At 48.1% G+C, this 21,215-nt stretch overlaps 1 protein-coding gene across 2 annotated transcripts in view; it reads left to right on the forward strand.

Moving 5' to 3' along the window:
- The window catches only part of tgfbr1b (transforming growth factor, beta receptor 1 b), a 29,473-nt gene extending 16,443 nt beyond the window's left edge, over positions 1–13,030 (forward strand). The window contains exons 3-9 of one of the 2 annotated variants that reach the window (XM_062479082.1): positions 1,917–2,153; positions 2,534–2,764; positions 3,376–3,543; positions 3,803–3,959; positions 7,559–7,683; positions 7,790–7,920; positions 10,969–13,030. In XM_062479082.1, the coding sequence (XP_062335066.1) occupies positions 1,917–2,153; positions 2,534–2,764; positions 3,376–3,543; positions 3,803–3,959; positions 7,559–7,683; positions 7,790–7,920; positions 10,969–11,094 (1,175 nt within the window). In that variant the 3' untranslated portion in view covers positions 11,095–13,030. The remainder of the gene's footprint in view (positions 1–1,916; positions 2,154–2,533; positions 2,765–3,375; positions 3,544–3,802; positions 3,960–7,558; positions 7,684–7,789; positions 7,921–10,968) is intronic. The other variant, XM_062479083.1, reaches the window with a different exon arrangement.
- Positions 13,031–21,215: the final 8,185 nt, after the last annotated feature.

Below are 21,215 nucleotides of genomic sequence, written 5' to 3' on the forward strand. Positions count from 1 at the left end.
ACACTCTTCGTAACTATGGGGGGGGGGGGGGGGGGGAGGTCGTTTTCGATGTGCTGGTGGGCTGCTCTCCAGTCCGTCCTAATGTGGAGAATGAATGCACCTGCACACAGACCCACTCCTCATACCTTCCTCCCCACACACACACACACATACACAGACGATCTCCAGCCCCCGCTCCCCGCCCGTGCCCATCCTCACATTTACCAATTCTCCTTAGCTAGCAGGCAGCAATTGACATCAAGGGGCTGGTTATGTCCCGGCGTGCGTCAAACCTTCAGAAGCGAGAGATGGAGGCGTGGGAGGCAGGACGAGGGGTTCCACTGGACACATTGAGACTTGAGGGGGAAGATCACAGATAACAGGCTATGTGCAGGCTGAGCTCAAGCCCTATGTTATGACTGCGTCTATAACAGTGTGGCGATCTGCCTCCACCGTTCTCCCATTCACACACACACACACACACACACATGGGAGACAACACCTAAAACAGCTGTGTGATAAAGGGGTAGTTGCAGTTCTTAACTAGGAACATGTAGTTCTACAAGATGTGAGACTGCAGATGAACTCGCATTCTTCTTGGAGGGAGACATCATCTATAAATTCTTTCAGAGGAGACTGCCTCTACTCACAATCATTCTCCGGCTGGATGGCCTATTAGCGGGGGCCGCATTTATCCTGACTCCTGGTTTTTCCGTTTTTGGTGCAAGCAGTGGCATCCCTCCACCCTCTCTCTCCCCCCTCTATTCATCTCTCTCTCTCTCTCTCTCTCTCTCTCTCTCTCTCTCTCTCTCTCTCTCTCTCTCTCTCTCTCTCTCTCTCTCTCTCTCTCTCTCTCTCTCTCTCTCCCCTCCCCTCTCTGTCAGTCTCTCTCTCTCTCTCCGCCCTCTCTCTGTCAGTCTCCTGGCCGGAGCCAGTTGGATCAGTGTTCCTCTGCAGAGAGGAGATTCATCTCCTGCTCCATGAATAGGTGTTGATCTCTGCTCTGGTCCAGCTTGCTAAGAGAAGCCCAGATAACAGCACAACAATCGATGAGTCGTCCTCCAGCCCTGTGTTCCTGCTGAGCCTGGTGTTGAATACACGTGGGACACACACAGGACACACAGATGACATAGAACACAAGACACAGAACACACACACCCCACACAGAACACACACACCCCACACAGAACACACACACCCCACACAGAACACACACACCCCACACAGAACACACACACCCCACACAGAACACACACTTGTTGTCTCTCTGACAGTCTTGTGATGTGACTCATTCAGCTTTTCAAAGTGAGAATCTTTCTTCCCCCTAACTTGATTTAGTACAGTTGTATCCTTGGGCCCCCTGGGATGAATGATGTGTGTGTGTGTGTGTGTGTTTCTCTGTGTTTATGTGTGTGTAGTTGTCTGTAGCATGCAAGCTTTTAGCTGCAGTGTAAAACTAGCCCTCTAGCTTTTCATACTGCTGCAGTGTCACTGGATGACACTGTGTGTGTGTGTGTGTGTGTGTGTGTGTGTGTGTATGTGCATGTATGTGTGTGTGTGTGTGTGCTGTGGGGTCTAGTCCTCCTAACCCAGGCCTCGGTCTGAATGATGCGTCAGAACAGGACGGACTGAGACAAATGAGTTGTAGAGATTGGACAGGGCAGGTCAAGCTCACCAGTTCCCTTTCAAATAGAGTCATAAATCATGTCACACAGTGTGTGTGTGTGTGTGTGTCGGACGAGGAACGTAGGTTAGAGGGCCTGAAAGAACTTGTGTGTGCGTGTGTCTGTGTGTATCACTATATAACCCCCTATCACCCTTCTATCTTTCTCTTCCTCCCAACCCCTTCCCTCGCTCTCTCTCTCTCTCTTCCTCCCTCCCTCCCAACCCTTCCTTCTCTCTCTCCCCCTCTCCCTCCCCCTTGTCTCCCCCCTCAGTGCCGACGGCGAAGCCTCTGTCCCTGGGCCCGGTGGCGCTGGCGGCCGTCATCGCGGGGCCCGTGTGCGTGCTGTGCTTGGTGCTGGTGCTGGTGTTGTACGTGTGCCACAGCCGGCTGGGGCTCCACCACCGTGTCCCCAGCGAGGAGGACCCCTCCATAGACCACCCCTTCATCACCGTGGGCACCACCCTCAAAGACCTCATCTACGACATGACCACCTCCGGCTCCGGCTCAGGTAGGAGCTGGCTGTGGTTGTGTGTTGGTGTGTGTGTGTGTGTGTGTGACAGAAATAGGTCAGTATGCTGTGCTTCTGTTGCAAGGCGGTAGTTATCTTAAAAGCCTCATCTCTGGCTTGGTTGTTATAACAGAAGTTCTAATGGAAGGGGGCCATTTTCTCAAGCTTACACACTCACCCTCTGCCTGAGAGATGGCTGGAGGCACGGTGAACACATCCACCCCTCCCCCCTCTCTGTGCGTTTCCAGCCTCAAGGCTGGTCCTCTGGTCCTTAATACGCCTGGGCCGGCGGGTTCAGAAGTTGCAAGGAAGACACTGTGCTACGCTGACTAACCAGCGAGAATCCCCCTCCCTCTACTCCCCCCCGCCTCCCCCTCCAGGGCTCCCCCTGCTGGTGCAGAGGACCATCGCCCGGACCATCATCCTGCAGGAGAGCATCGGGAAGGGCCGCTTCGGCGAGGTGTGGCGGGGGAAGTGGCGGGGCGAGGAGGTGGCGGTGAAGATCTTCTCGTCGCGGGAGGAGCGCTCCTGGTTCCGCGAGGCCGAGATCTACCAGACCGTCATGCTGCGCCACGAGAACATCCTGGGCTTCATCGCCGCCGACAACAAAGGTCTTTGCGAGTGCTCCGCTCTCTTCTGTTTACCTTGTGTGTGTGTGTGTGTGTGTGTGTGTGTGTAGAACGCCGGTGGGTGGTGGGTGGGTGAGTGTATTAGCTCGACTGTTCCTCATGTCCAGTCCTGCTGTTTGTTCTACTCTCAGGCCATCTGGAGCTGCGTCGCTCAGGAGAAAACGCTCCTCATTAACCTCCACACCTCCTCGCCTCTCTCCTACTGGTCTTCCCTCCCTCCCTCACTCCCTTTCGACGTACATCTCTCTCTTTCACTCCGTCTCCAACTCTTCTGTCTTTCCTCCCTCCCTTTCTCCTATTCGGTCAATCTCTCTGTCTCTCCCTCCTCCTCTTGTTTCTTTCTCCCTCCCTCCTTCTTCCACTCCTTTTTACTCTCACTTGTTCCCTCCCCTTTTTTCCCCCTAACTTTCTCTCTGTCGACCTCCCTCTCTCGCCCTGGTTCCTCTTTCACTCCTTTTCAAACTCTCCATTTCCTTCCCTCCTCTCCCTCTCTCAATCCTTGTTGACCTCTCTCTCTCTCTCTCTCCCTCTCTCTCTCTCTCTCTCTCTCTCTCTCTCTCTCTCTCTCTCTCTCTCTCTCTCTCCCCCTCCAGATAACGGTACGTGGACCCAGCTGTGGCTGGTGTCGGACTACCATGAGCACGGCTCCCTGTTTGACTACCTGAACCGCTACACGGTGACGGTGGAGGGCATGATCAAGCTGTCCCTGTCCACCGCCAGCGGCCTGGCCCACCTGCACATGGAGATCGTCGGCACGCAAGGTGACCTCTACACGCACACGCGTGTGAACGTGCACGAGATTCTGAATTCCATCTCCACCAAGTTCCGGGGTGCTTTTAGTAATCCCCCCCCCTCTCTCTCGCTCTCTCCCTCCGTCCCTCTCTCTGTTTTCCTCCTTTCTTTCCTGTTCTCTTCTCTCTGTCCGCTTTCTTGCCTCTCGCCTCTCCTCACCCCCCTCTCTCTCTCTCTCTGTCTCTCTTTTTCTCCTGTCGTCGCCCCCCCCCCCCCCCCCCCCCCCAGGTAAGCCAGCGATCGCCCACAGAGACCTGAAGTCCAAGAACATTCTGGTCAAGAAGAACGGGACCTGCTGCATCGCTGACCTGGGATTGGCTGTCCGTCATGACTCCGCCACCGACACCATTGACATCGCACCCAATCACCGAGTGGGAACCAAAAGGTAACCGGGCCATTTGATGGAGGCCATTTTGGCTCCATTAGACTTATCTATATGACAAACAGTTATCAGGGAATGAAAGAGAAGTTCACATTTGAAAGTTTTCCGTTGAGTTGGAAGGAAATGGAAGTCCTCTACAGAGGACAGCCCTGAGAACCGGAGCCCCCCCCTAGGGTGGCCATTTTGGCTCAACAGGCTCTCAGTCTCAGGAGACATACATCATCTGACATTTTGGCTCTTAAAGCTACCGCCATAGCTATTGAGAACTCATACAGCTGCGGTGTAACTGGATGTCCTCTCTGGCTCAGTGAACTGCCACTCCTGGCAGTGATGTGAAGTGAATGTGTATGGAAACTGATGGTCCTGGGTGACTCCAGAGTGCCCATTCCTAGAAGTGGGAAGTCATTCTGGCTCCCTCGGCTGTCATCCACACGGTTAGCCACCATTTTGGATTGAGCAGCTGCCACTGTGTAATGGGACAGTGTTTGGGGTTTATGGAAACTGCCTCTGACTCCGGCGTGGAGCAGGTAGTTTAGAAGGGGAGAAATTGGAGATGCAGAGGGTTTCGGGTGTGTGTGTGACTCATCGCGTAGGAACAGGAAACTCATCAAAATATGCCAACGTGTCTGTCTGCCCCAAAAGTCATCTCCACAAGGTCCACCAATCCTTCCAGAAGATTCTCCTCTCACATAAGCACACACACTGTCCAAACGCGCATTCATACACACACACACAAACACACCCAAGGTGGAAAATCAGACCTGAAATTCATCCTAGTTTCAATTATTCATCAACAGCAATCCCAGGTATAGAATAGTTGCCAAATGTCTGGGGGATGTGCATTATTAAATAAACCTCTTCTCACAGGGTACATACACACACACACACGCTGACTGGTCATGCATGGATCAGGGTTGTTATTGACAGGCTGGCTGGGTGGAAGTCAAACCCAGTCTTCTAGCTGAGAGACTTCAGACGGCTAGTATATGTTGGGACGTGATAGTGTAGGTGAATAGAATTTTAGGATGCATTGTTTATATTTCTTGTGTGGAAGATATTGTTGTCTGCCTCCACTGAAATGGTGTAACTTCAGATTCTTAGTTGTTAAAGTAGAAACAAGCTGATTGGAGAGAGCGCAAGTATGCACCTTGAAAAGTCAAGAATAGACACAGTGGTCTCTCCGAGGCAAGAAGGTCAGAAAACATAATTTATTGTGAATAGAGAAATATTACAGTTTTTAACAGTCGCTAGGATACATTTCTCAATACTAAGGCCACTTTTTCAGAACTCCTCACACAGTTCTCCTAACCAACTTTCAGCTCGACACAGCAGTTATTGTAAGATAACATTGCAGCCAGCAGGTGTTATAGAATCAGTCAGACTTGTCATCAGTGCACGATATAGGGTACAGTAGGAACACATTTACAGGAATGAATAATACAATAGAATGAGCAAATATTAAGGCAATAGCTGATCGACTGATTGCAATTAACATAAGCATTTCCGAAATCCTTGATTTCTCCCACACCTTTCGATGGCTGTGTTTGTGTACGCATGTGTGCAACTGTGCGTGTGCAGCTTGAGATTAAATGAATTGCCTTAATGAACTGAACCACCCTCATAGAAAGAATAGAAATCCTATTTTCTTAAGGTAGGAAGGAATAGCTTTCAATGAAGATTCATTCTCTCGTTTATTCCATTCAGTTCACTTTATTAACCCCTAACAAAATTAAATACATTCTAAAGGTACTTGCTCAAAGCCAGTAAGCCTTTGGTTGAGTAGAAAGTGTAAAGGCTGGTTGTGGAGAGAGGCCCCTGCTCTCTGGCCCTCTTCCAGAACACCAGGCCCAGCCCCCTCATCCAGCTGAGTCGTCCTGCTGGACGGACTATCCCCCAGAGCCTTAGCCTTAGTCTCTGTCTGGTCTCTCTCTGTCTACCTGACTGTCTGGTCTCTCTCTGTCTACCTGACTGTCTGGTCTCTCTCTGTCTACCTGGCTGTCTGGTCCCTATCTGTCTACCTGTCTGTCTGGTCTTTCTCTGTCTACCTGGCTGTCTGGTCTCTCTCTGTCTACCTGACTGTCTGGACTCTCTCTGTCTACCTGGCTGTCTGGTCTCTCTGTCTACCTGGCTGTCTGGTCTCTCTCTGTCTACCTGACTGTCTGGTCTCCCTCTGTCTACCTGACTGTTTGGTCTCTCTCTGTCTACCTGGATGTCTGGTCTCTCTCTGTCTACCTGTCTGTCTGGTCTCTCTCTGTCTACCTGGCTGTCTGGTCCCTATCTGTCTACCTGGCTGTCTGGTCTCTCTCTGTCTACCTGGCTGTCTGGTCTCTCTGTCTACCTGACTGTCTGGACTCTCTCTGTCTACCTGGCTGTCTGGTCTCTCTCTGTCTACCTGGCTGTCTGGTCTCTCTCTGTCTACCTGACTGTCTGGTCTCCCTCTGTCTACCTGACTGTTTGGTCTCTCTCTGTGTACCTGGCTGTCTGGTCTCTCTCTGTCTACCTGTCTGTCTGGTCTCTCTCTGTCTACCTGACTGTCTGGTCTCTCTGTCTACCTGGCTGTCTGGTCTCTCTCTGTCTACCTGGCTGTCTGGTCTCTCTCTGTCTACCTGGCTGTCTGGTCCCTCTCTGTCTACCTGTCTACCTGGTCTCTCTCTGTCTACCTGACTGTCTGGTCTCTCTCTGTCTACCTGGCTGTCTGGTCCCTCTCTGTCTACCTGTCTGTCTGGTCTCTCTCTGTTTACCTGACTGTCTGGTCTCTCTGTCTACCTGGCTGTCTGGTGCCTCTCTGTCTACCTGACTGTCTGGTCTCTCTCTGTCTACCTGACTGTCTGGTGCCTCTCTGTCTACCTGACTGTCTGGTCTCTCTCTGTCTACCTGACTGTCTGGTCTCTCTACCCAGCTCCTTTACCAACTCTCCTTCCTTGTAAACCATTCATCACACCTGACCCTGAACTGCTAGTGAAGGCAGGATGTTTGCAGGCAGTAGTGCACACTCTGAGGGAAGAAGTGCGTGCAGTCTGCCCTCGCTTGTGTTATTTTCGCTGCTCTGTCTTTTCAATTAGAATGTGAAAGAAATAAGTAGTTTCTAGTGTCTCCAAGCATGTTTTGCAAATATGTATTCACTTTTAACAGGTCCAATTGTCTTACTCGTTCAAAACATTTGCAGCCGAATTGAAAGCCGTTGCCATGGGGACAACAGTCACTGTCGTTGCGGGCTCTCATATTGTGGAGAATGAAGCTTTGATGATGTTCATTATCTGGATGCAACTCTGCTTCAAAGAATTCAATTAAGAGTTGGCTGGAAACCCCGGAGTGGGAGTGTGTGGAGTAGACTGTTGAATTACACTCATTAGAAACCATCATCGTCATTCTCCCTCCCTCTCTCTCTCTCCTCCCCCCCTGTTAAATGTGCTCCCTGTGTGAAGGTCCTCCTTGCGTAACACATTACTCACAGTCCCAGAGGAATGGAAAGGTCATCTGAGAAAGCAGAACTGGCCCCTGCTCTGTTCTCTCCTCTCTGCTCCGGGCTCTGTGGCCAGTGTGGTGGTGGTGGCTCTGTCTAACCTGCTGCCTGTCCCCCCCCCTCCCTCCCTCCCTCCCAGGTACATGGCCCCAGAGGTCCTGGATGACTCAATAAACATGAAGCACTTCGAGTCCTTTAAGAGGGCCGACATCTACGCCATGGGCCTGGTGTTCTGGGAGATCGCCAGCAGGTGCTCAATCGGAGGTGAGTGGAGGGGGTCCTGGCTGGGCCTGATTTTCCGTCAGGCCGTTCGGGGACAGTCCTCATGCTGCCTATGTCTGGGCCCCTTTGTGTTTGTGTTTCCTGCCAGGCATCCATGAAGACTACCAGCTGCCCTACCATGACCTGGTACAGTCCGATCCTTCAGTGGAGGAGATGAGGAAGGTGGTATGTGACCAGAAACTCCGGCCCAACATTCCCAACCGGTGGCAGAGCTGCGAGGTACGTCACCGGGAGTTGTGTGTGTGTGTGTGTGTGTGTGAGAGAGAGACCAATGTGAGGCAAGTGTTTTCCACTAACTGTACCACGAAGGACAGCTTGACCGGGAGGAACTAGATCATATTGTCCCTTCTGGGTTGCACTGGGTTGCCATTGGATCCCTTCCAGACACGCACACACACACCCGTGCTCCCCAGAGAGGAGCTAACCACCTTGCCTGTCTTGGCTGGCTGTCGCGGGGCGGGAAAGTGTGTGTGTTCCGTTTCTCCTTCCAGCTCACGTTTCCACGTCTTCACCGCAGTCGTGCCTTCGTACACACACACACACACAACAGCAATCCAACTCTTTTTCTCTCTCTATCTCACTCACACACACCCTCCCTCCCTTTATTGGCGTGTCCGTTTACTGCAGGCAAACGGAACGATTAGATTAGAGTCAATCCCCGGTAATAAACTGCTGTAATCCGATGTGTGTTATGTAAGGATGCTGTGGATCTGGTGAAGATCACATCCTAGCCTGACAGATCTCCTAACGACACACACAAACATGTCCCGTCCCCCCCGCCCGTATGTTCTGCCACGCTCCGATTGTGTGTGTGTGTGGAAGCACCTGCATGCAAGCATGAGTTCCCTATCTGCCTTGCGTGTCGGTTCCTGAGTGTGTGTATGATTTATGCGTGTGTGTGTGTGTTGTAATGCTTGTCTTTGTTTGAGTGTGTGTGTGTTGTAATGCTTGTGTTTGAGTGTGTGTGTGCGTTGTAATGCTTGTGTTTGAGTGTGTGTGTGTGTGTTGTAATGCTTGTGTTTGAGTGTGTGTGCGTTGTAATGCTTGTGTTTGAGTGTGTGTGTGTGTGGCCGGTGAAAGGCTTCACCCCAGCCCAGCTTAGTATTCTGAGTTGCCAGACCAGACCAGGTGTCTAGAAGCTTCTCTCCTGGCCTCTGGCCTGGGTTAGGATGTACTGTACGTGTCCCTCTTTCCCATGTCTGGGTCTGGTTCAGCTGTGGGATCGGATGAGGGTGTTTACAGTTAGATTAGTGTTGCGAGAACCCCTCTCCCACACACACACACCCCAATCAGTGAGTTTACCTCTCAACTTTCACTGCCTGGAACATAAACAAACACAGCCTGCATTCAGACACCCACACACGCATTCACAGGCACGCACACAAACCCCAGGATTACACACCCATTTACACACAGAAGTGCGATTCCGTTCCACCTAGACTTGTTTACTGACCTCAGCTCCACGCCATTGACCTTTCTTTGCTTGAGACGCCTCGCAGACAGAACAATCACGCGCACTGAACAGCACAAGGTCCTTCTGAACAATGAGATGATTCGCACAGGGCCAGCAACAGCCACGTCGGGGCTATGAAAGAGATGTTCCGTCGTTAAAGAGTCACAGGGCAAGAAACGGTGTCTGGGTCTTCATAAGCTCCTCCAGGCTTGGCTGCCCTGGCCTGGCATCAAAACCCAGCAGTGTACATTCTCTGTGTGTGAAAACAAGTGGCGCATTAGCCTAGACACCAAACTCCGCACCATGGGTGACCAGGCTTTTTGCACGGCAGTGCCGCGCCTGTGGAACAGCCTCCCTGACCACCTAAGGGCAACACAGACACTGGAGTCTTTTAAGACTGGCCTAAAAACCTTTTTATTCGGACAGGCGTTTCCTACTTTTTAAATCAATTTTATTATAGTTTGTTTTTAACTATGTTTTACTATGTACTGTGGCACTCTGACATTCAGAATGTAGAGTGCATTATAAATTAAATGAATAATTATTATTATTATTGTGCGTTTGGAAGAATTTGTGGGGGATGTGTGTGTATTTTGTGCCGTGTGGTGCTTGTGTGTGTGTGTGGTGCGTGGAGGGTGTTTAGTCAACAGAGTGGTGAGGCTTGGTACAGTGAGTTGGACCCCCCAGTGAAGTGCTGTTGGTGTCTTGGCACGCAGTATCACTGTGAGCCTTCCACTCGCCTACTAGACCACACACCGGCTCATTCATAAACATTTCTTTACATTAGCTCGTTCGTACTATGTAAATGACTAAATGTAAATACTAGCTCGTTCATACGAACTCATTTTTAAACCCTCACTTATACTACTGTTCTGTAGCTTATTCAACCTAGCTCATTCGTATCAGCTAGTAATGTCTATCCAACCTAGCTCATTGACACCAGCTTGTTAATATCAGCTGCTTTCAAACTGCTCTCTGGTCTTCCGATCTGGACCTTGATGTTGGTAGCATGCTAGCGTTGCATCTCTAATTCATCGCCACGGTCGTACCTGCTACCTTGCCTGTGCCCGCAGACCTTGAAGAATTTCATTTGGCATCTCTGTGAAACTGAAGTGTTTTCGCCAGCACAAGGCAGTGCTGTGTGTGTATGTGTGTGTGTGTGTGTGTCAGCTGGATGTTGAGGCAGAATCTGTCAGCATTAGTCTAAATGAGTTGACTCTGTCTTAATCATTGCTGGCGGATATCCCTCAGAGTAGACACGTAAACAGACAGGCTTTCTCAGAGATGGAGATAAATTATACGAAAACCAGATGGTGTGTGTGTGCGCGCGCACGTGTGTGTGTACTCGGGTGGGCAGCATAAGTCTACATGAATCTCTGTCCCTATCTCCCTCAGCAGAAGACCACCAGTACTCTCCCTGCCTCTCAGACAGGTTCTCTGGGCTCTCTTAGCGGCTCTGATAAACGATCCCTGTTGTTAGAGAGAGGCAGGGGGGCGGCGGTAGGGGTAGGGTAACCTTGTACACCTCCAGGGAGGGTTTACAAGTGGAAGCGTTTTTCAAAAATCGATGCGCTCTGAAGCCGAGGTGACGGACAAGCCATGGCCTCTGTGTCTGATATCTGAGGGTGGGCTCTTAAGTCTTACCCCTGGGGGGTGGGTGTGTACGTGTGTGTGTGTGTGTGTGTGTGTGTGTGTATGTGTGTGTTGGTGTGTGTGTGGGGGGGGGGTGGTCTGTGTGTGTCTGTCTAACCAGCAATGTCATCTTCCAGTGTCCCCCTCACTGACTCCTCCCTCCCCCCCCCCCCCCCCCCCAGGCGCTGCGTGTGATGGCCAAGATTATGCGGGAGTGCTGGTACGCCAACGGCGCCGCCCGCCTCACGGCGCTGCGCATCAAGAAGACGCTGTCGCAGCTCAGCCAACAGGAGGGCATCAAGATGTAGGCCCCGCCCGCCCGCGCCGCCACCCTCACCCCGTCCTCCTATCCACATCCGCGCCCCACCCGCCAGTGACATCATCCACCCTGTGGATGATGGTCGTTTCTCCTCCGCGACGGAAGCCGGGAAGCGGCGGGAGGGGACGGTTCCTGACCTCCACCCCTCCCTCCTCCTTCTCCTCTGTCCGTCAACGCGCCCATCCATCCTCACTCGTTTGGGGGGGCTCTGTTTGTGCGGAGGGATACGGGTAGTGCTGTGTCAAGGTGGCGGATGGATCGGTGGAGGGTTATCAACTGGGTGGAGGGGGTTGTGGGGGTGTCGGGGTTGGGGGGGGGGAGGGACGGAGGGGTCTGTAGATATTTTGCCCCCATCCCTATGCCAGTAAAGCCCTTTCCAACCTTACGACCCCCACCCCTCTCAACTCTTTCCCCCAAACTATTGTACAATTGGTGGGTTCCTGTTTCCTGTCCTACCTAGAGACCTATCAGAGTGGTCACAGACTCGTGGTCCTGCCCTGGTTCACACACACACACACACACACACAACCCCAACTGACACCCGCACTTAGTTCGCTTTTTCAGTTGACGTCATCAACATCCTCATGGCCTGCATTCTAAACCGGGGCTTGGGCCCCATTTCTGGAGGTGGTCGGGATTCCAGCCTGCCCTGGGCGAGATGGGAGAGTGAACGTGGTCAGGTGGTCCACGCTGTCTCCTCCCACCACTCCAGACTCCTCCTCCTCTGTCGGCCTGTTTGGGTTTGACCTCAGTGGTCCTCAGCAGGTCAACTCTCCACTATCCGGAACGCTCTGCACCTTTTATGTTGTCGATTTCTTCACCCCTGTGGACGGCAGGACTTGGACAGGTCAGTTTAACTTATTCGCTTAGAGTCGCCTCGTGTTTTCTGTGTTTTTGTTCCTCAAACGAAACTGGACACGACCTCATTCAGTCTTTGCGAACTTGCTATGACATATGCAATATAGATAATGTATCTATTTTACAAATGGGTTCTCTGCTTCTACATCACCAACAACAACGTCGCCCGTGACGACAGCAGCAAACAACCGCCGCCATGCCTTCCAAGCCAGCCGTTACCGGAAAGTGCCACTGCTTCAAACCTGCGTCCCTCTCATGTCGGCCGCTGTGGGCGAGAGAGAGAGAATGGAGTTTGTGTGTCACAAATGTGTGTGTCTGCGCTCAAAGTGCAGGCCTCAGAGTTTTGTCGAGAAGGTCACCGAGGAGCAGCTTTCCACACGCAGGGACTCTCCGCGCCACTGAGCACGTGCAGAGACCGCAACACTCAGCCGACACACTGGTGCCATGACGACTCGCCACACACCACCTCATCAATACAGCAGGGAGAGGTGCCTCTCTCACTCCCAGTCTGTTCTCTCTCTGGGGGTGCCAGAAAGAGAGAGAGACAGACTGGAAATTGGACACCAGATGTGCAGACTGATGACAAGGTCACCCCTGCAAAGGTGACTTTGGTCAAGAAGGGGGGGGGGGGGGGGGGGGGACGACACATGCAAGCATTAATGGAGTCTCCCTCAGTTCGTGCAACGTTGGATTATCCTTTGTTCCATTTCCTTAAACTGTGCTACTGTAGCATACGTTGTTTTTTTGAAAATGTCTCAGAAGAAAGGGAAAAAAAAGGTACAAAAATGGTACATTCATATGTGTAAATGGATAGCAAATTGATATTTACCAAGCCATATGTTTTCCAACGTTTTTTGTGGCAACTTTTTCTACTACTAGAATGTACATCTAAGAAGAAAAAATACTGAAACTGTATTATAAAAACCAAGCTTGTCATTTCAGCTTTTCAGGCCTTAAGGGACCAATTAAAGGCGTGGGGGGTTTTCATTTTGTAAATCTCAGTTTATAAATGATCACTTAAGTAAAGTAAAGTTGTTCTATATAAAGAGAAAAAAACAAGTACCACATTTAACATGTTCTCTGTTTTCTTGGTAAGGTTGGACCATATTGCCAGATGGTTAAACCCTCACCAAGCTGCATCCTCACACTAATATATCATCAGGTCCGGAATGTTCCGGGGATGTGACCCAATGTCCTACTTGTTTATATCGTGGGTACAGAACCCAGTGTAACCTCCTAGGAAGGAAGCGCACACCACAAAACAATAATTAAGTCAGGATTGACCTCCCCAACAGTGATAGTTAAAATATCCTGTAAAGTGGAATTGAAAATGAGTTAAGTTCATCACACCACAGAAGAATGTGTTGTTGACTACCTGGAAAAAAAACACAGACAAGCATGTTAAATTAGGCTTTGAAATCGTGAGAAAATCAGATGTCTTCTCTGCTTGAGACTGGGGGGGCATGTCGCCTGAAGGAGCTGAAGCTCCGCCCCCTCAAATTTATTGAATTTAGCAACAACAGCAACACTAGCTAAATCAATTGCAGATATCAGAACAGACCTACCTGCAGTCTCTGAGTGTTTTATGTATTAATTACTTTGTCTTTGCATCGTATCAGCTGAGTAACAGAATGCAACCGTCTGTGATCTGACATAGATAGGTCAAAGTGACGTAGATTGTCATTTTTTGGCTCCGCCCATTAAAACCTGATCTGAAAACGGAAGAGAAACTGTTCTACGGTCTTACTCCACGTTTCAGTGTGACAAAGTTTTCGCGCTTTGCACATGCTTTCAGGAACTAATTTCACACGTATATAATGTACTGAGGAGCAAATCATGGAATTTGCTTTACAGGATCTTTAAAACTAGAAAACAAAAATGAGATACCCGCTTGTTCAGCAATAAGTGACCTTCTGTGAACCGGTTAGGTTTACCTATGTGGCAATATGGCGGTCTGTCCACCTTCCTGTTTGTCTGTTTGTTTGTCTTTCGGATGCATTGTATTTACAGGCCTGTAGTGCTGCTACAACCAGACTTTTACCAACCAGTTAACAGCCAGTGGGCCTTCTCAGAGCCACCAACGTTCTGTAGAACTCTGGAATCCTGGTGATTGTTCCTGGGATCTTGATTCTGTGGTCATTCCCGAGTGCCCCAAGGGGAGTGCCACCATTGGATGTACATTTCCCAGAATGCCTGGTTCATGTGGCTGTGCCGTGGAGCTCCAGTCTGACTGCCCCCCCCCCCCCCCTCACCCTGTGAGAGATTTGGACGCCCCACCCTCCTCCCCTGCTCTCTGGCCACTCTGATCTACGAGGATCAGATTGTCCGGTCTGCACCTTGCTTGTTCTCTGACGGACTGGGTGTACATGTGGCCCTACGGCTCTCGCTGTTCGTCCATGCCCCGTGTGATCCGCCGGGCGCCATCCCGGGGTGGTAGACGTGGCCACCCCTCCCTCTTTCCAGAACTCTCCGCCCCCAGTTAATCGGAGCTCCATTAGCCTCCCTACTGTCATCTGGAGGCCTGTATTATAGACTTTGTGTGCCATATATACTCTACCTGTTGATTCAGCTACATGTCTCATAGAAAGGCAGCGCGGTCGATAAAGGAAGGGAGAAAAATGTGTGTAAATATCTTTAATTGTTTACTGACGTATCAGGGCAGACTCAGTCAGCGAGGACACTGTAAACCACAGGAGAGGTATGAAGTGTTCTGCTGTAGAAGGAGAGCCCGACGGATATTTGCTGCTATTCTACACGGTGAACAAAATAAGAAAGGAAGACAAGAAGCGTGGTGGATTTCATTCTCTGGGTAGTGTGGCTACAGCAACAATAGAAAGTCCTCTGTCTGCAGTAGGCCACCGGTAACCATGACCTGGCCCAGAACATTCATTCTGTCTTAAAATCACCAGCAGCCTTTTCCTTTTCGAATCCAAGGTGACTTAACTGTATGCATACACTACATCCAGGTATTTCTCTATCGGCCCGTCTCATACTTTCTCTTTCTATCTTTCTCTCTCGGCCTCTCTCGATCTCAGTGACATACACGTTTTTCCCGGCCACAAGTGTCCCACTTCACCAGCTACATCTGAATAGACCACCACAGTGGCCATGTTTACACGGACAAAATATTCTTTGTTTCTTTTTTTTTCTCCCTTATTCCGAAAAAGACAATATTCCTGCTAATCTGTTCACGTATCTTATTAGAATTAAAAAATGTCCATTCATATTCCTGTTTACATGTTTGTGTACGATGCACAAACTGCGGTAAACAAAACAAACATTTGATTGGATTGATGTCCAAAGTAAGCTACTAAAATCTGAATAATTTGAGCATATCCTGCATCTTTAAAAGGCTACATTCACAATAAGGCCTCATTTGAAACATTTTAACAAAATATGTGGACCCCTATGAAATTTGGAATATGGTCATGTTCGGAATAATATCGGAATATTATTGTGCAGGTAACAGTCACTAATAACTTTCAGGATTCGGTTTGAGATGACACCATAGACTTGGGTTGCGATTGGGGGTGACACAATTCTACTGATTTCTGACAACTTTGAATATCTTTTGGGGTGAGAAGTCTCTGGCTCTCAAGCCTTCACTTACAAAATTGCATCTATATTGATCATATGTATATATCCAAATGTATGTTATTCACATAGATGTTATCCTCACCCGATCAAAACCAACATTACAGTCTTGAGCTATTATCGGCCACCATCCATATGATCCCCCATATACAGTGCATCCCGAAAGGCTCCTCCCCCTCAGAGGGAGTGTGTTTGCCCGGCCTCCGGCCTCCACTGGCTCCTCTCTCCACCCTGCCATGTGGAAGACCAGGCTTCTCTGCTCTCCCCGTTTCCTTCACCCGCACAGTGTGTTACCAAGAGCAACACGTAAAGGATGTGTATCCGCCATCTTGATTTTGCCCGTCCTGTGTTCTGGGCTCTGTGCAGGTGAAGGAGAGAAGGAAGTTAAGCCCACGGTGAGGATACTTAGTCACCACTTTGGTCTGTCGGTACTGGAGATGGAGAGTCTGCCAGTGGAAGATTGTTTGCAGAACCCTTTAGTAACTCAAACCCTCATTACATCGCATTCAAGTGTTGACTGAAGCAACTGACTTGATTTTGTTAAAAAGGCTTAATTAATGTTGTGGAAGTTGGTCTTTGTGTGCTATAATTGAGGCCAGGGCCATGTTAATGTGATGGTGATTTTCTATGCCAGCTATGCCAACCGCTTTTTCTAGCACTGAAATTACACAGCATGAATGTAAACTCTTATAGGCTCGATCCTTACTGAGCAAACCAACCAATCACAGCACCATCTGCATAATCTAGTCTAAGGTCACTGGTCACGTGACATGCGGGATGCAAATATCTTCACGACACGGGTCTCTCTTTTTAAACGTATGCAAATTTTTCTCTGACCAACATCCGTGGTCCTCGGGCTCTTCCTCTCCACCCGTCCTTACGGTCTCCAGTTTGACTTGTGTCTCTCTCTCTCTCTATGCTAAATATCCACTCACTGTGAACAGGATCTGGAGAACCTGTAAGGACGGTGGCCCGGATGTGCCAGACAGAGCCATGTAGCGGTATAGATGGGGAGATGCCCATTGGCTACTGGATGGAGTGTTGCTTTAGAGTGGTTCTGAGTGCTCAAAGGGTTCTGTGTTCTGCTAGCGGGCGACAGACGGAGGTGTCTCTCTAGCTGGTTGGTGTACGTCGTAAGGCCTGTGGAGGTTGGAAGAAAGCTTTATCGTGTTTTATTTGGTGCCTAAGTTCGATGATTATTAAAGGATTTCTGTTTTTTCACCTGGAATGACAAACTGCATGTGATTGTGTTCCAATGCTGCATCACTTGCTATATAAATAAATGTATAGAAAGTTGAAAAGAATATTATTCACAGGTTATTAAAAGGTCAAAAAAAATCAAAAGATGAAAAATACCTCCTCTGAAGACCAATGTGTTTTTACCTCAGTGTATATATTCAATTTGTTTACGCCAAGTTTGCAATTGTGCTTTTTTTAGTTTTTGTTTCTATGAAATGCTGATATGGAAAAATAATACATATTTTTCTTGTCAATGGTACTTTTGTCAAATGGCATTGTGTATTGTGTTTGTGTTGTAACCAAGCAGTGTATTATTCCTCTCTTCAAACCACACTGTGTGTTTGGCCTGGAGGCTTCCATTCTGTCAGGGATGTAAATCCTTCTACCAATGTCCAAGATTCTGGAGCTCTGTGTCAAATGGCTTGTTTGATGGAAAAAAAAGAAGTCTTTTTCTAATGGTCATTGAAGAGGGGCGTTGAGGAGAGACATCCGGACCGCCCCCCCCCCCCCCAACTCACACACACACTGATTCAAAATCACCTGTGCCCTCACCCTACTCCCCTCTGATTTCTAAATCATGATGTTATTGACTTTTATAGCTTGTACAGAAGTTTGAGAGACCAGCATAGGAAAGTAGCGGATTTACGCTTATGTTAAGTTCTAACATAGTTGGAGTAGAAAATGGTGTGAATAAAGAAAAAAAAGAAAAAAAGGTTTCTGTAAGAACAATGTGTCTGCGTATTATTTCTACAGGGGTGAGTGCCTGTCTGTTTATGGGGGTGCCGTCAGTGTGTGGCATGATATTGAGAATAGTTTAACTCCACTGCAAGTAAGACCTTTCCAATCTGTTGAACTGCAAAACTTAGATACAGTTAATATTGTTGGGAAACAGTTGTGTCTATAGAAAGAAATATACATATATACTTGTACTTCTAGATATACTTCTACTTCTAGATACATTATAGATACTTACACTACTTTTCTTCTGTGTGACTTGGAGAGGTAAAAGGTTATCAGGGTGACAGTGTCTCAACTGATTAAAAACACATTTTATTAGTTTGTTTCTTTGGTCCTGCATTCAAAATGAGAATATAACCTCTATATTGATCTTCTGTGCATCGGTTGAAGTTTCCCTGGTCTGATATTGAATCTTAAATGGAATTGATTGTGAATCGCTGGAGATGAGAGTGCGATGTTAGGGCTTTTACACTATCCACCGGCTCCCATCGATCCCTCTGGAAATGCCAATGATGAGCTCACCTAGTTTGGTCTCAGCTGGTACTCTGAAAGCGGGAAACCTAACATAAACCGACAGTGGAAATGAACTGTGGTTTTTCAAGCCCAATACTTTAAAACTTGCACTGTCAAGTCATGTTTTAATTGTGTAAAGATCTTTCTCTCTCTCTCTCTCTCTCTCTCTCTCTCTCTCTATCTCTCTCTTTCTCTATCCAGTGTAGTGAAGCTGAGCTGTGAGTTGTATATTTCTACTTAAACCATGGTCTGGGTGAATACTCAATTTCTGATTGGCTGCTGAACACCTACTAAGTAGTTCCAGCAAAACTGTCTGTTCGTTTGCTCCGCGGAAGCTGCGGAGCAACGACGCCTCCGCATCGTCCATTATTAGATGATATTGTACACCTCGTCGGGCATTATCCCTTACATGAACAAGGCCAAACCTAATTGCTTTTGTTGGATTCTGAAGGTTCCACAGCACTCATAATACAATCACTTGGTCTTCCAGTGACAGTTTATGTGTGTTTCTTATGTTGGAATTTCCAAGGACATTTTAGCAGTGGCACCGCCAAGGGGGGCGGACTAATACTGGTATACTTAACATAAAAAACTACAAGAAAAAGTTCATAAATAATACCAGACTGTGACAGTCTGGTATTATTTATGAACTTTTTCTTTTTTTATGTTAAGTATACCGGTATTAGTCTATGCACATTACAGGGTTACAGCTTACTGTAATAAAATTCCTGAAATTCAGTTATGGTTTTGGATTTGGTGTGTCACCAAACAAAGATGTTTGTGCTTCTCTTGAGTATGCCAAGGTCCCCCCCAAATATTTTTGTAATTGAGTTGTGGTGTACTGAGTTTTTCTGAAGGTTGCTAATCAATATAGACTGAGAGATTAAAAATGACAATTTTTTTATCAAAGTCATCACACACAGTGTTGTGTGTGTGTTTGTGCGTGCGACTCCCAGGAACACTGGGGCCTTTCCAACCGGAAAAGGTCAATAACAAAATTAGAAGATCGATGGTCTGAATCATAATCTGCCACTGCCTCCCCCACGCAGACACGCGCGCTTCTGTACTCTGCTTTTCTGTTCAGTGTTCTGCTGTTCTCTGTTCTGCTGTTCTGTGTTCTGTGCTCTGCTGTTCTCTGTTCTCTGTTGTGTTCTGCTGTTCTGTTTCTGCTGTTCTGTGCTCTACTGTTCTCTGTTCTCTGTTGTGTTCTGCTGTTCTGTTTCTGCTGTTCTGTGTTCTGCTGTTCTCTGTACTCTGTTCTGTGTTCTGCTGTTCTGTGTTCTGTTGTTCTGTGTTCTGCTGTTCTCTGTTCTGTGTTCTGCTGTTCTCTGTTCTGCTGTTCTGTGTTCTGCTGTTCTCTGTTCTGCTGTTCTGTGTTCTGTTCAGTTCTCTGTTAGGGTCTGAGGGTTCCTGCTCAGCTCCCCACAGGCAGTAGACTGTGTGTGGTCAGCAAAGGGTTGAAATGGCACGGTTGCAATAAGAAGATGGGCTTTCCTCATTGGAGGAGAGAACTAACTGGTAGTTTGGTGCATTATGTTCACACACAGACACACACACACATACACTTAGTGAACCAGTATCTTAACAAATGAAAGAGTTGCATGCTGTGTATGGATGCCGTTAAGGCCTACGTGGATCCATACTCACATTCACATTCAGTAACAAATGCATAATGTAGGCCTACACCCTTATGTTCCCTGCCGCCCAGGCAAAGCAAAACAACTGTTTCCAACTCCCTCCCACCTTCCCTGATTTCCGGAGATTTTAAGATGCCACATAGATCCTTATTATAAGAAGCATTATATGGCTTAACCGAACAGAGGGTTCTTTGACAGTAATCACCTCCTCTAAAGAGCTGTTGCTGCGGTCTCTGTACAGTCGTCAGTGAGATCTCACCTGGGTGGCAACCCAACACTAACAGCGACTGTCTCTCCATTCCGTATATTTGCGCAACCAGCAGCTGAAAATAGATTCAGGGCGTTTTTTTTTATCGAGACAGTGATTTATGGTCATCTGAGGCATCTAGTACCAAGGAACCTAGAGGCTTGGGGAAGAATGAGAATATGCTGACAAGAATAGTATGAAATTGGGCGTGGAGAGGGCGAATGTCTGCTTGAAGGCGTGGAGAATATACATTTTAATGTTTAGACTTAAACAAGGCATTGGAACTCAAATGAGTAGGCTGCTCAAAAAACCATATGAGCATCATTTCAGCACAAGATGCTGCATTGTAGGCCTAATAGGTCAATTAGTTTATTCACCGACTCATTTATTTGAAGGCATTGATCAAAATCTACACATTTTGTGTCAAATCGGTTCGGTATGAAATAGTGTCTTAACGATACCACTGCCAGAAACTCAAGTTAATGCCAGAACCATGGGAGTTGACTGTCTATCGGTTTGTTCCTCAGTCAGCTGTTGTCACTATCGCCAGAGGAGGGCTCTGTTGCCCACAAAGATGCTGCTTGTCGTGTATAGGGTGACTTACCGCAGTCACTGAGTTCATTGTGTGCTCGTCTCCGAAACACCGTCATGTACCCACTAACCCTGGGTGAAGTTATGTATGAAAAATATAAGTGCATATCTCTTACATGCGCTCACTTCTTGTTCTTCATTTCAGTGCATATTCTATTATCTCTGACGTTCGGGAAGAATGTTCTTTCTCGGTATAATGACCCGGAATTGCTGTGCTTGTGTTGGTTGCTGTGTGTGTGTGTTTGTGTGTGTATGTGTGTGCATGTGTGTGTGTGTGTGTGTGGGTCCCGTGTGCGTGTTCTTTTCCGACTGCTGCTCATGAATATTTCAGACTAAGTCAACCAGGGGTGTGGCTCATTGGCTCTTGAATAGACAAGTCAGGTGTGAAGTCTGCCTCCGCACAAACACAATCATAATATTCTCTATGGCAATATGCTCCCTATAGCAAACCTTCCTCTCCATCTTATTTTCACCTCACCATAACTTTTCTCATCCCTTGTTCTTTTTCACACACGTCATCTTGACTTTATCCCATTATCTCTAAGAAACGTCTTAAATTAGCTTTTGAGAACAAATGACACCAGGGAGAAGCAAGTCTCACGCCACAGCCTTTTAACGTAATTTTCCTATGAATACAATAGAATAAATCAGTGTATTACAGATGGGGCTGTAATTGGAAGTTTGAGGCCTTTG

Source organism: Osmerus eperlanus, chromosome 15 (genome assembly GCF_963692335.1).
Source record: "Osmerus eperlanus chromosome 15, fOsmEpe2.1, whole genome shotgun sequence".
In the NCBI taxonomy this organism is placed as follows: domain Eukaryota; kingdom Metazoa; phylum Chordata; class Actinopteri; order Osmeriformes; family Osmeridae; genus Osmerus; species Osmerus eperlanus.